This window comes from Cricetulus griseus, chromosome X (assembly GCF_003668045.3).
Source record: "Cricetulus griseus strain 17A/GY chromosome X, alternate assembly CriGri-PICRH-1.0, whole genome shotgun sequence".
Taxonomy (NCBI): domain Eukaryota; kingdom Metazoa; phylum Chordata; class Mammalia; order Rodentia; family Cricetidae; genus Cricetulus; species Cricetulus griseus.
The window spans coordinates 25,210,722-25,226,359 of NC_048604.1; the positions used below are offsets into that span (position 1 = coordinate 25,210,722).

A 15,638-nucleotide genomic window follows, 5' to 3' on the forward strand; every position below is an offset into this window, starting at 1 on the left:
TTTCTGTTTGTTTTATTTTTGAAACTGTAACTCCAATATTTTTCTCTTCCCTTCCTCCCTCTAAACCCTCCAGTATACCCCTCTTTGATCTCTTTCAAATTAATGGCCTCTTTTTCATTACTTAGTATGTGCATACATGTTTCCAAATATAACTTAATCTGTTTAATATTACTTGTATATATGTTATATGGATAACCATTTGATATTAGATAGCTAATTGATGTGCTTTTTGCATTCAGTGTTCACAATGCTTACTATGTGTGAGGTTCATTTCTCTACTTCTTTGTCATGCCTGTTTTGGTGATATATAATGTATGCCAAAATATGTTTGATACATAATCTAGATAACTCTTTTAATGAATTAAGAGTTCATCAAAAATTAAGATATGTGGGTCCTTAACATCAGTGTCAAGGGTTTCAAAAACAAATACAATAATTTTCTAAAATATAATAATTTTCTAAAATATAAAATTTTATAATATTCTCTTTCAACAGATCAGATAAAAATTAAATGAAGCTACATGGATAGAAACGGTAGACTTTGGCCATTCCATTGAATATCTTCATAGTTTTAGAATATGGGAAATAAAGATTATTTTACCTCCCTTTTTTTCTCTAAGAACTAATACTCTAAATTTTACAAGGACTTATTAGTGTGAAGTTATATTGCATTTGAAATACAATAAATATGGTACTTAAATCATGTCACACACAAAATGAGCAATTAAGCTCCTTCAGGATGTTGAATATGCAATAGGATGAAATGTAGAATAAATATATTCTTAGTACCTGGTTCTTTTCCCTGGGCTATGATACTTAGATACTTTTCAGGGAATTCTTAAATGCCTTTATAAAATGTTCATGTTTCTGTTGATACAAATACAGTGCCATTTATCCTAGTCATTTTTACATGAAGGCCTTGTATAAAGGTTATTTTTAGTGAACACATACCCAGTCAAGTGCCAATGTTTGATTGGGTTTTGATTTGCATATATTGAACCATAATAGAATTAAGTTATATCATGGCATATTAAGTAAAAATTGCATGCATTAAGTCTAGAATATAATTACTACTCTGTATTTATAAAAATAATTTTCATAATAATCATATTGTTAATGTTCAGGTATGAGTCTGGGTATTCGAAATCTTGGTTTAAATGACACAGTCACTGCAAACCATGTCCATCATAAATTTCATGCCCTAATTTTTTCCTTCAAGGTAGCTTGACCTTTTCTTGTTGAAGAAAGCTACTTCCACTTAGTGTGCCATCCTTCAACATAGTTTATCTGCCTTTGGTTTATTCTGCTCAGCAGTTGATGGTTGTGTTGCAACCTATAAAGAGAGTGTTTAGCTCAAACTAAATTGGTGGATATTGTTAAGACTGGGATAACTACAGTACTACACAGTATGATCTGATTCAAGGCTCTCTCCATTTCATTCCCCATGTGTACAAGGAAAAGTATTCTGTTACTAGAGAGCATGCTCTTCTTGAGCATTTTTATGGTCTTCAGCAATTAAAAAGTAAATAAATGATCATTGAAGCACAAACATTACAAAAGCATAGCTTATCATTCTGTTGTGTGTCATTTGTATACAATCAGAGTCAGGGGTAAGTGTGCTTAGTGTTTTATTTTTCTTTCATTAATCAAGTATGTTTTTCAGAAAAAAAAACACAGTTTGAGTTGTTTTTATTTTTTGTAGTTTCCCCATCTTTTGAGTTACACCATTAAAAAATGAAATAATGCAATCCATAACCAATTATGAGAGATAATAAAATGGAAAAGGTCATTTAATGGTGTAAGTTGCAAACAGGAAGATACTTCTCTTTCTGGTGCACAACATTCTAAAAAGTTAGGGGCTGGGAAATTTCCCATCTATAAATTACGAGATTTTTCTCTTCTCTAATACCAAAACATCACCACTAGATTATTTTCTCGCTTTTTATTTAAATTATGGTCCACTTGTTTGTTCATATATTGTTACCTTATATTAACTTTAAGCTTGTAAAGGAGAAGACCATCTTCTTGTAAAATCATTTTAATAAATTATTGATGTATATGTACTCTAGATATACAGAGATGTTAATAACCAGCAAACTCCAGCAACAGAACTTCATGAACCTCTTTTGATTTAATAAATAACATTAAAATAGCAGTGTCATGTAATGCATGATGCTATACAGTGCAGAAAAAAAGTTGCAATATTAGGTAAGGCTTCCACATAAAACTTAATACTCCCCAACCAGTTTTTCACAGTTTTAAGAATGAGTACATTTATTAATTAAAGACTATTCATGTCACCTAAAATTTTTTTGTTGATCTTACAACATTTTTAATTGTTTTATATTTATAATAATTGTTTGCATAACTAAATTGTGCATTTTAAGAAGTGATTAAAAAGCTTCTAATGAGGATAGATGCTGGATAAACTGAATATTATGTTGAGAGAAAAAATGTCCACATAAATATGGCCTATTAATCTCCTACCCATTGGAGATATTTATTGATTCTAAAATCTTAACAGTTAAATTTATAATCAACCCTTTGGGAACCAAATTGCTCTGTCTTACATAGAAGAAAAGTAACCTTCAGTGAAAAATAAGGTACTCTGTTGGACATTTATTATCTCAAAGGGTATGTTTTATTAGAAATGTCAATTTCACAAAATTGTGTGTCCTGTAATACATAATTATGTTCAAAATTGCATTTGAAATCTATTATTAACAGTTAACAGTGAACATTCTTAAAATAGTTATTACTCTTGGCCTTAACACAAAAAGAAATAATGTAGGTATTTTAGGGAGTTAAAAGCTGCAAGGCATCGGCCTGTGAATAAAGTCACTGCAGGTGTGTTTCTTAATGGGCTGTTAATTTTATGTCAGGTGAACATAATGGACAGGGACCATGTGTGTTTTTAAACTGTTTGGTATGGACACAGAGTTGATGGCTGAAATATATAATGATGGAATGAAATGAGGCCAAATTCAATTTTCCCTCCTGAGGCATAGAACTCCTTGCTTAAAATGGAAGCAAACCAATTCCCTTTTTCCCTTTGTACCACATGATACAGTAGTCCATAAAAAGATACATTAAGCTAGTACATCAAATAAAGTTATTCTCCTGCAAACTTAACATCTGTCCTCACAGATCACATATTTCCGGGTTTCATATATTTGGTTATTAATACTATCTACATTATCCAAACTCACAATCATGGTGTCAGTTTAATGTTCCCTTTGTCTTCGTGACCATTACCATGACTTCTCAGGTATTGACAAGTGAACATGCAACATAGGCATCACTTGGAATCCTGTAAAAGTGTCTTACTTCAAACCTACTCATTCAATGCTTTTATCTGAAGACTCCTTGGTCACATTAAAATTTGACAAGTGTTGCTTTGGAATCTTCTTCTGTATTGTTCTGCTATCTTTCTCCTACCTTCCATCTATACGAAATTACTTTTCACTGCAATGTACTCTTTCTACAGAAGTTATTTGTGCTTCCCCTAAATTCAAGTATTTGTGTCATTTCACCTGAATCAAAGATCATACTCCTTATGTTTCTCTTGTGTCTCCCTCTAATTCCTTCCTGCATTCTTCCTCAGGATTAGAATATCTGACACACCCAAACCTTTCCAGTTTGGGCAGTGGGTGCCTCTTTACTGGAGCTTTACAGGAAATTACTATATAACTCTGATCGATGCCCTAGCCTTTCCCTCTATTAAAAATTTTAATGATACATGTGAAAGACTTAAATTGGCATTTTATAAATTGGCATTTAGATTGGCAACCTACACAGAAAAAAGTGATCCTTTCAAAAGACACATGTTACCAAATTAAAATCCCGGTACAAGAAACGGAATATCCCCCTTCCAGTTGTTGGTCAGAGGAAACCTGGAGACCACCAAAGTAATACAGGCTATTGCTATTGCTTGATGGTAAGACCGTATTGCTAAATCCACCATAAACTTTTACTCCTAAGATGTGGAGAAATCATGCACAATTTTTATTGTACCAAAAGGTGAGGTAATATATACTCTACTAGGAGAGAAAAATCAGCTATCTTACCCAACTGTAAATCTTGTGAGCTACAATAATGACAAGCATATATATATATATATATATATATATAATATATATATATATGAACAATACTGGCATGAATGCACTTGGGTAATCAACTGCTTTCTGATTTCATTAAAGACCCACTCCAAAAGAGAAAAAGCATGCCTGGTACTGTAAACATGATGAAGAGAAAAAAGCCAATGAGTTCACAAGCCCATGAGTGAACCTAATACAATTTATTTTCCTAAATAAACATCGTATCAAATTTCTATTTAAATATGTGTCTCAGCACCTAAGATTATGCCCCAGCCCGCGGGCCTTTGGTAATTCGTGAGTCCGAGGTGGATCACGACTGAAAATGATGGGCAGGAAAGAAAGAGCGGGACCAAGCAGGTTTTCTTGTCAAGGCCAACTTTATTGAAACCAAGGGGCTTTATAAAGAGAAAGGAGAAAGCAGAGAAAAAGGAGGTGGGGGGAGGAATGAGTGTTAATTGCTCCCAGGCAGGTATTGGAATCTCCTGTGTTAAGGAAGTGGGGGAAGGAATAGGTGTTAGTTGCTTCTCAGGCCAGGTATCCGGAATCTCCTATGTTTATCTCAAGCACTAACTAAGGAAATGGGGGAAGGTGTTAGTTGCTTCTCAGGCCAGGTCCCAGAACCTGAGGGGTGGGATGCTAGGCTAACTGGCGGCTAGCTAGGCATGGGGGGTCGCCAAGGCTGGCTTCTGACAAGATTATTGCAACTATCACTCTCAGGTCTCATCAGAGAAGCATGTTTGTACAGTGGACAATGCTTAACACAGAAATTCACAGCTGGTCAAAATAAAAAGAACAAATATGTTGGAGTATTCCTTTAGCAGTATCATACTCGTCCCCCCCCCCAGAAGGCTCAGGAAACACCATGGAAGAGAGGGCAGAAAGAGTATAAGAACCAGATTTTGGGGATGCCAGTGGTGAAATAGTGTTCTTATGGACATGCAGAACTTAGGTACTCATGAACTCAGAGCAGCTGTGATTGTCTGTTCAAAAAACTAGCATAGGTGTGGACTTTGGGAGCCCATTCCACATAGAGAAATACTCCCTGAGCCATAGAGGAATACCTCCTGAGCCAAGACACACAGGGTGGGCCTAGGCCCTATCCCAAATAGACTCTGATGACACCCTGTGGAAGGCCTCACCATCCAGGGGGAGCAGAAAGGACACGTGATAGGTAGGGTTTTAGTGGGGGGGATGGTAGGGGAGGAGGGGAGGGAGAAGGAACTGGGATTGTCATGAAAAACAATATTGTTTCTAATTCAAATTTCAAAAATCTGCAAAAAAAAAACCTGCACAAGATCAAGCCAGTTTTTCCAGTGTAGACAGCTAGAGGCTCACAAACCTCCACCTCTAGCTGGGGAGTTAATGACAGTTCTGGAGTAGAGTGAGACAGTTATCTTCAATGGTATAATCCCTGGTAGGCAACAATTTGTATATGGCAGCATAATATGGACTTAGTAGAAGGAGTTAGGGGATAGGTGGGGAGTAAATATGATTAAAATAAAATGCATGTGCATATGAATTATTAAACAATTATTAAAACATATCATACTATTTTTCTCTTTTCTTTTTGAGATTATAATATAATTTAATCATTTATTCCTTCCTTTTCCTCCCTTCAGACTCCCATATACTCCCTCCTTGCTTTGATTCACGTTCATGGCCTCTTTTTCATTGTCACTACATAAATTCTTATTTGTATACGCACACACATACATGCATGCATACACACACACACACAAACACACACACACACACACACACACACACACACACACACACATATATATATATATATAATATATATATATATATATATATTTCTAAATATAATTGGCTAAGTCTGTTTAATCTTACTTGTATGTATGTTGCCAGGGCTGACCATTTGGTATTAGATAACCAATTAGTATACTCTTCCTTGGAGAAAAATATTTCTCTCCCTCTCAACATTCATTAATTGCCTATAGTTTTAATTTGCTTTTTTTGAGAAGTAGAGTTGAGAACTCATAGGCTTTCTCCCATCTACATTGCCATGTCTACTGTTGGACAACCTTGTTCATCTCGTGTTTAGGCAGCCATGTTGGTGAGATTTATGGGCGTAGATTCTGGCATGACTAAGCGATACAATCTCACAACAAACTCCCTGATCCTATGGCTCTTTGAATCATTCTGCACCCTCTTCTACAGTGTTCCATGAGCCTTAGGTGTGTGAGCTTCTTGTAGATGTATCTGTTAGGACAACTCTGCATTTTTGAATGGTGTAGTTTACTATAATGGCCTCTATCTGTTATAAAGAGAAGTTTCCATGATGAGAAGTAAGGACTAAACTTTTCCATTTATAATGTAGTTAGGGATCATGCTGGTTTAGTTAAGTGGTGATTTTGTGTTCTCATCAAAGATTTGTGACATCACTAGCCCAGGGTAGTTAGCTAGATTTTCAGTACCAGGTATGATATCCCACTTGTTGAAGAGGTCTTAAGGCCCGTTGATTACCGCCAAGATATGTATGCCACTACTGCACACTTTGAGTTATTATGTCATGCAGGTTGTTGTTGTGGTTGATAAGTATCATAGCTGCATAGGACTGCTGGTTGCCACTCCTTTGGAAGCTTACATAGTACCTTATAGTTTCGTAATAGCTAGTCCTCAGGGGAAGACATTCAGTTCATTTCCAGCCCAGGGGCCTTTGAGTTCTATGTCCAAAGTGCATGGTGTCTTTACAATAGGGATTTAAGTTCCACCTCTTGGTGCCAACCAAGGGCAGTAGCAACAAACTGTATGCTTGACAGTCTCTTGGACAACTCCAACCAACAACTCAAAAGTGGGCTTCTTATGCCTAGGTCTTGGGTTTTTGTTAGATCATCTTTTGTACTTGTGGAGAATATTGTAAGCTCAGATGAGAAATATGATTATATATATATATATGCATATTTATACAAAGAATTACATATATGTTAGGTTTTCTCCAGATAAATAGTTAATAATATGATTTCTTTGGACTATTTCAGATATTCTTACTCTTCTATGTTAGCTTTAATAATCAAATTCTTTTGACTGACTCCCAAGACAATATAGACAACATGCCATTATTTCTATCAAACTCTATTTAGAGTTCTTCTTTATATATGCATATTCCACAACCTTAAGATGACAATTTTATACCACTGTGTTTTACTACAAGCATCCCTTTCCATGTTCTAACATCTTTTCCATGGCTATGTTGAAGTCTTCTGCTTCTTCTAAGACTCATGTACAATGTTATATCCTATAATTACCTTTTTATGACTCATCCACCCACCTATTCACTAAATAATTATATATTGGTCATTCATATACATATACATATATATATATCATTCATATATATATATATCATTCATATATATATATATGTGGGGGTGGTGGGTGGTGTGGGTGTGATCTATACATGCATTCACATATATTTTCTATGTACTGAGAATAAAGCAATGAACAATGCAGCCATAGCCCTTGTGCTCAAAATGCTTTTCTTATGTCCTGGGAAAATACGTAATATGTAATACATAAACAAAATATACAGTGTGTTGGAATGTAATTTCTATGAGAAAATAAAAGAAAATAAAGAGCATGAAAATAGGGATAAAAAGTATCCCTTAAACCAAGCAGTTTCCCTTCCTTTGACTACTCATAGCAGCTAATTTCCTTTGCAATGTAGTTGCTTTTATATTTGTCCCATTTCCTCAATTATTTTCAAAATTCTATGAGAGGAAGAAATACATCTTACTCATCATGGCAACTCCTGCAGTTATCATGATAATGTCCAGTAAATACTTAAAAGTAATTGTGTTAAACAAAATCAATGCAATATGAGTTTAACAGAGAAACTGGTATAATAGTTGGCCATAACAGGCTCCTTAGAAGATATTTAATTTCAGCAAGATCTTGAAAGATATAGGGAAGAAGAAAATCTGAGTAAGTTGTTTTGATGTATCTGTTCTTGAAAAGCTGGAAAACATTGCTTTATAAATTATGATTAATAATGTGTATAATTCTCTCTTTTTAAAAACCAGTGTTTCAGAAGGGACGAGCAATTGATACTGGTGAGGTTGACATCGGAGCACAGGTCATGCAGACTATTCCACCCGGCTTATTCTGGCGTTTCCAGATTACTATCCACCATCCGATATATCTGAAATTCAATATTTCTTTAGCCAAGGACTCTCTGCTGGGAATTTATGGCAGAAGAAACATTCCACCTACACACACTCAGGTATTTTATATAATAGGTATTTTCTTAAATCTTTTTAGAGGCTACTATATCAAGCAATTCAAATGTTGTGATTTGTGAATACTGTAGGAGTCAAATATGAAGGCAGAGAAACCTTTGTAGCAAAGAAATATCCAGACTAATCACACTCTAATGAAAATGCAGCATGTAGAAATAAAGAATAGCATTTAGCAAAACATATTCAGAAAAGACAGTTGAAGAAAACATTCTTAAACTTGATCTCCTTATTCCTAGGAAAAAGTCATTGTGTCACAGCCCTCTCATCTGACTTAGCTCTAGAGTCAGTACCTTCCTCACTAGTTTTTGTCTATCCTTTTACTGTTATCCCAGTCACAGAAAGCACAACTGGAAGGTAGTTCTGCAATTTTTTCAAAAATAAGCAGACTATATCTTACATACAGGATATTTTTTCTATAAGAAATCATTGACAAGAATTCAAATATGTAAAACCTCTGCAGTTTCCGTGGCCCATTCATAAACCTGAGATACCATATTTCTCATGTTTTAATTAAGTTTATTTCTTTTCAGCATTAATCCATTAAGAATGCTGCTCTATACTTCCCCCAACAGTGATGGCTAACACCAAAACTTTATCTTCTAGCCAAGTCAAGGATAGTTAAAATGCCATTCAAATGTGAATCACGAAGACACAGGAAAGTGTAAAGCCATGTATTCACCAAATGATTAAGGGAAAAAGTGACCTTTGAATATTTAAATACCCACAAAGGAAGTAAATTGTAATAAATATTGTCATGTATCTTTTTTATTTGATTGAGTTTTAAAAACTATAAAAACGTTTAAATTTGTTGACAAGGTCACATTTCTGAGCAGAATAAGTTGTCAAATATCTTCTCTGTTTGGTAAAATGTCAAGATCTTATACATAATACTCAAAATTGTTTCTATTTCTTCAGGGTTTGCTTTAAAACAATTTTTATTTTCAACAGTCTCAAAGTGAGAAATTTTAAAAATTTGCAAGTGTAGTAAATCAATTATAAAAACTAACAAATGCTTTTGACCTCAAATATACCTAGGAACTGTTAAGTAGCAAAGCAAAGGAATACATATTGAATAGCTAAGTAAGAGTTAAAGATGGTTATATGTCTAGAAGTAAAAAATTGTTCAGGCTCATTTTTGTGTTTGTATTTGTTCCAGTTTGACTTTGTGAAATTAATGGATGGCAAACAACTGGTAAAGCAGGACTCTAAGAGCTCTGATGACATCCAGCACTCCCCAAGAAATCTGATCTTAACATCCCTTCAGGAGACAGGCTTCATAGAGTATATGGACCAAGGACCTTGGTACCTGGCATTTTACAATGATGGAAAAAAGATGGAGCAAGTGTTTGTGCTAACTACAGCAATTGGTAAACTGCCTTGGCTGTTATTTAAATTCATAGTATATCTATAGATAAATACTGGTGGCAAAATATTTTATTACTCTGACATATTGTTCTTTCTACCTTAAAGTCACTATTGACTCAGTTACTGGATAAAGGCTCTTTGATGAGAGGGCAGTTGCCAATCTGAATACAGAAGGCCAGTTCAAGCACTCTCTGATATTGCCAGGAGTCTTATCTGGGATCATCCTTGTGGATTCTTGAGAATGTCCCTATCACCAGGTTTCTGCTGAACCCAGCTCTTGGGAGCTCAGAGACTCTAGACCTACAGATGGGGAGGCTGCATGGAAACGAACTAAGCCTCTAAATGCGGGTGACAGTAGTGTGGCTTGGTCTGTTTGGGGGATCCCTAGCAGTGGGACCAGGATTTGTCCCTGGTGCATGATCTTGCTTTTTGGAGCCCATTCCCTATGGTGGATGCCTTCTTCAGCCTCCGTGCAGGGGAGAGGGGCGTGGTCCCCGCTTCAATGGAATGTGCCAGGCTTTGTTGACTCACCCTGGGAGGCCTTACCCTTTCTGAGGAGTGAATGGGGGTAGAAGGGGGGGGTGGAGGGGAGCCGGACTAGGGGAGGGAGGGGGAACTGGGGTTGGTATGTAAAGTGAATTTTAAAAAATTAAGTCACTAGTCACTTTTACTATGAGTAACATTTTGTTTTTGTTCTCATTGTTGTTAAAATATTGGTTAAGATTTTTGAAAGCTCTCCAGTATTTGCTCACATTTAAGACACTTGTCATGCAACCCTTTATATGTTCTTAACAAAAATATTCCTTGAATAATATTGATTTTTAAAAATTGTATATAAATTAACAACTTCAGAGAGAAAACTTATAAGCAAATGTATCCCTGTGAAGCTGAGCCTGATCCAGTGACATCATACATGTAGGTTTGTGAGTTTAGGGTCAGTATGAGCTAAAAAGGGAATTCAAACCAATCTTGGCAAACCAGTGAGTCCCTATCTTAAAATAGAAAATAGGTTAGGGATGAGGTTTGGTGACAGCAATTACCTAACATGTATGATTCCCAAGGTTCTATCCCCAGTGAGACAAATGGAGCTAGGAAATAAAGACTCTGTTAATTGGTTTGATTATAAAATAACAGCAAATAAATACTTCCTAAAATAGAAAGACTGGCATCAATACATTTCTTTAGGACAATTGATTACAGAACCACTAAGACTTCAAAATACAAATTAAGAACACTTAGAGAAGAATACTGAGAACAATAACTTGAGTCGTTCCAAGCCCTTTCTTCAGATTTCTTTGGGTCTGATAATCAAATGCCTATTTAAATGTGTCCATGTCCTTTTAAAGTGTGTTCTTTCTAAATACAATGCCGATATACACTCTTATTCACCATCACCCTGGTTAGTCTGAAGCATCTCAGTCTTCTGTCATGTTTTCTCAGTAAACTTACTCCCCTGACCCTTTGTGGGAAGAAAACAATGCTCTTTAGCAAATTGGGAGTCCCCAGGGTAAACAACTTGTAGGCAGAGCATCAGATTGTTTGAATTTTCATAAAACACATGTCTTTTAAAAAGAAGAGAAAATCTTTTACAGCTGTCAGTTCTCTATACAAGTCTCAACCACTTTATCCTTTAGTTAACCTGTTCAGCCATATGTTTAGGAAGATGTGTTGACTGTTAATAGATAGACCATCTGCTCTTGATAACAATTAGGTTCTATTTTTACACAATGCTGAAGACCTTGAGAGAGTAGAAAACAGTATTCTAACCATAAGACTATTAAAGATTTTCCTATAAAGTAATTAGAAAAGCAATAAAAATCATACTGAGACTAACTCCATTGATCTTGCATCTTCAAAATACATATTTTTGTTAGCTAGGAAAATGATATATTTTCAGTAACATCATTATTTTGTCACTAAGAGTAATATCCTTAGAATTCACTGCAATGAAAGAAATCAGAATACAATTTTGATGATGTGATTGCCATTAAATTATGACAGACTGATTTAGAAAAATTAGAAGATATAAAATAATTTGTGAGTATTATCACTTCCTTTTCATTTAACCCCTGATATCAATTTATAAATACTAACCAACCTATTAAACTGTCAAAAGCTAGTAGACCCAGAACCATGCTTGAGACTTTTTACCTTTACCTTATTTCATCCCCAGAGGAATTTCACATTTCAGATATATGATTATCATCTGGACATCAAGCCATCAGTTTCATATGAAACAGTATGTTTGCCTTTTACACATGCAAGTTGTTATCTTTACTTTTATACTTGTTTAATATGAGAAGGACCAAATATATTTCACTCCCTGTTCCATCAAAGAAAGTTCAAGGGGCCTCGAGAGATTGCTCAGTAGTTAGAAGCACTAGTTGCTCTTACAGAGGAATTGGGTTCAGTTGCCATCACCCACATGGTGGTTCACAACCACACATACCTCCAATTCTAGGATATGCCCTCTCTTGGCCTCTGAAGACACCAAACACACACATGATGCATATACATACATGCATGTAAAACACTCATACATAAAATAAAATTGATAAAATAACAGAAAATTAAGTCCAAATGCATTTCCCCCTAATAATCTAAAGCACATAAATCATTTACCCTACAGCATACACATTGTCTTTTTATATTTTTATATCTGGTCTTAATAACAATGAATGGGGATTATACATTTCATAAACAAACTAGGGATTGTGTCCTTCATAATACATGCAGCATCTGAATCCATTCCAATCTCTTTAAAGATTGTCTAAAATGGGTTCCTTTCCTCGTCTTTATTCTGCCCAGGGAAAAATTCAAACACATCAACCACAGGCTGTCTAACTACATAGTACACTAATTAAAGTTCATTGTTCTCGATTCTTTAATGTGGGAGTACCTACAGATTCACCTAGGGTGCTTAGTAGATTAGTGATTACTGGACAAGATTCCTTAGACCAAGATTTAGGAAATTGAGAACTAAAGTCCAGGAATTCATCTTATAGGTGCAACACAATAATACTACTGCTATAATGGTCTCATAGGCTACAGTTATACAAATGCAATTTCTTTGCTTTAATTACTCATTCTTATCATTCAAGCAAAGATACCAAGACCACTTCCTAGAACCTCTCTTTTGTATTGGAAGTATTTTTCCAAGTGAAGGAGGGTTTTTTAAATTAAAAATAGAAAAGTCAGTAAAATGATTTTAATAGGTGAAAATTTAAAAAGAAAGTAGGAAGGAAGGAAGAGAAGAAAATAAAAAAGACTCTGAGTTCAAGATTGCTAAGCATGGAATTTTTATATTTTTATGATTTAAAACAACTTTTGACATTAAATATATTTTAATCATATTTTTCCTCACCCATATCCTTCCAGATCCTTCCCTTCACTACCTACACAATGTTGATTTCTCAAAAAAACAACCAAATATAACAAATACATATACCACACATACAAATATATAACAAATACATATACCAGCAAGAATGATCTTTTATAGACTTGTGGGTTAATCATTATTACACTCAAATATAATTTTAAACTATAAAAAATTAAAGCTACCTTCAAAGACATTTGTAAAATAGTTTTTTCTTCAGAGAAGTTATATAAACCTATTGTGGGTATTTTCTGTACAACTTTATGGGTACCTTCAAAGCCTTCTCCATCCCCTTGAAAACTATTTTATAATAATGGACTGAAAAAAATTAGTGGCAGGGAACTGATGAGCATTTACAGTTAAGAAGGCATTTCTCAACAAAATACTTAGGTTCAAATGCTTTTAGTGGTAGTGAATTTAATATGAACACTTACTTTAAAAGCATGCCATTGTCACTTATTAATGAAAATGAACTACTGATTATCATATTTAACCTGTCAAGACAGTATAGTATATTAAATAGTCCACATTGCTAGAGAAGAAACTTTATTTGCTACAACCTAAGTATAAAAAATGCAGTAGTCTTTGTCTTATGGGTAGCATTTTAGAATCTGTTTTGCTTTTGAGAAATGTCTTCTATTTCTCATACCTTTTTAGCTTTATCACGAATACCTCTTAAGAATACAATTTATGTAGACCCTTTATGCACTTAGAGATGAGTTGGTTTTTGTTCTTCTCTTAAAAAGTCAATTCACCAAATTGAGAACCATGTTTAATAATCTATTGCATATGACATCATGCAGAAATCTTTACCATCTAATTTTGAGCAAAAGTACTTTGCAGCAGAGGACACGATTATTATAGACAAAGAATTCCTGAAACTTGTAAAACATTATATCTCTAGCCTAAATGTGGGTTCATTTTTCTCTTCTTTTGTATTAATAGAAATTATGGACGACTGTTCAACCAACTGTAATGGAAATGGAGAGTGTATCTCTGGACATTGCCATTGTTTTCCAGGATTCCTTGGACCTGACTGTGCTAGAGGTAATGTTGTGTTTCTGATTCTGACTGTTTTAGAGCAGTGGCTCTCAACCTGCCTAATGTCTTAACCCTTTCATACAATTCTTCATTTTGTTGTGACGCTCAACCATAAAATTATTTCATTACTACTTCACCACTGTAATTTTGCTACTATTATGAATTGCAATGCAAATATCTGATATGCAGGCTAACTGATATATGCACTCCATAAGGTCATGACCCATAAGTTGAGAACCACTGTTTTAGAGAACCGCCATTGAAGAACTCATAGTGGTGATAGTAACAATAGTCGTAGCAGCAACAACACCGGGCAGTGTTCTCCGATAATTGTCACTGAAGTCTGAGCACTTAGTATGCCAACTGCATTCTAAACACTTCTCATTGCCTCTTTTAATTCCTCTTTCCTACAATATCCTATGAAGTAGGTCTGCTATTAGCCCCATTTTATTGACAAAGAAAGAAACTCAGAAGGAATAATAAGGAAATAGCTAAGATTGAGTACCAGCTGAGATTTGAACCTAGTTCCTCTGAGCCAACTACAATATACTGCTCATATTTCTTTTATAAAGTAATTCATAACAGTCTGAGTTCAAAAGGAAAAGTTAGTATTTGAAAATACCATCGTAACTGAAAGTAGTGATGGATCACTAAATGGATATGTGGTTTAGAAAGTAGGAAATGGAAATTCAAAAGTTACACTTAGCAGTCTTTATTGTTTCATGTGCTCACACTTAGTTTAATTAATTCTTACAAAGCTTTAGACAAATTGTACCATGCATTCTTCTAGAGTTAGAGTTATTATTTTGCAGATGCTTCCTTTTTGTATTCAATGTAGTCTAAAAGTTTCTGGTCTACTTGGTTAATCTTGGGTCTCTTAGAAGAAAAAAAAGAACTGTTCATTTAGATTAAATTCCATTCAATAGAGAATTCTAAAGCAGTTGCTAGGTTCCCTGTACCATAACAGATCTTGTGAAATGGAGAAGAATAGTTTTATGTTTTAAAAGACATATAAGGAAAAAGAAGATATGGACACTACCCTAAAAAAAACCTCATGGATTTAAAATGAACACACATAGTGACAAAACAGAATAGAGTAAAAGTATGTCTGTTGAAGGGATGTCTGTTGCAATTCTTTACAAGACCCTTTTCATATGCATAACATCCTATTTATTAGTTTTTAATGTACACTTTTCTTCCAAAGAGTAGTATATATGTATTTGAGGAAATAAAAACCATCTAAGAGACAAAACCCTTAGCTTAATATAGTAGCAGTGATAATAGTTTGACATTGTGATGAAATCAAAAGCAAGTTTTTATTCCCCACTTCAGAAATCTTCATAGTTTATCTTCACCCCACTTCTATGGGGGGAAAATTGCCTGTAATCATGATCATAATCTTATTTAATAAAGAGTAAGATGAAAATATTACTTTTTGCCAGAAATGATATACTAGAACCAATACTGAATTATTCTTGTGAGATTTTTAAC

General features: G+C 34.5%; 1 protein-coding gene across 1 annotated transcript in view; it reads left to right on the plus strand.

Moving 5' to 3' along the window:
* Positions 1–15,638, plus strand: part of Tenm1 (teneurin transmembrane protein 1) — a 362,575-nt gene that overhangs the window by 86,226 nt on the left and 260,711 nt on the right. The window contains exons 3-6 of the mRNA XM_027433524.2: positions 6,716–6,729; positions 8,155–8,346; positions 9,519–9,729; positions 14,052–14,153. Coding sequence (XP_027289325.1) covers positions 6,716–6,729; positions 8,155–8,346; positions 9,519–9,729; positions 14,052–14,153 — 519 coding nt within the window. The remainder of the gene's footprint in view (positions 1–6,715; positions 6,730–8,154; positions 8,347–9,518; positions 9,730–14,051; positions 14,154–15,638) is intronic.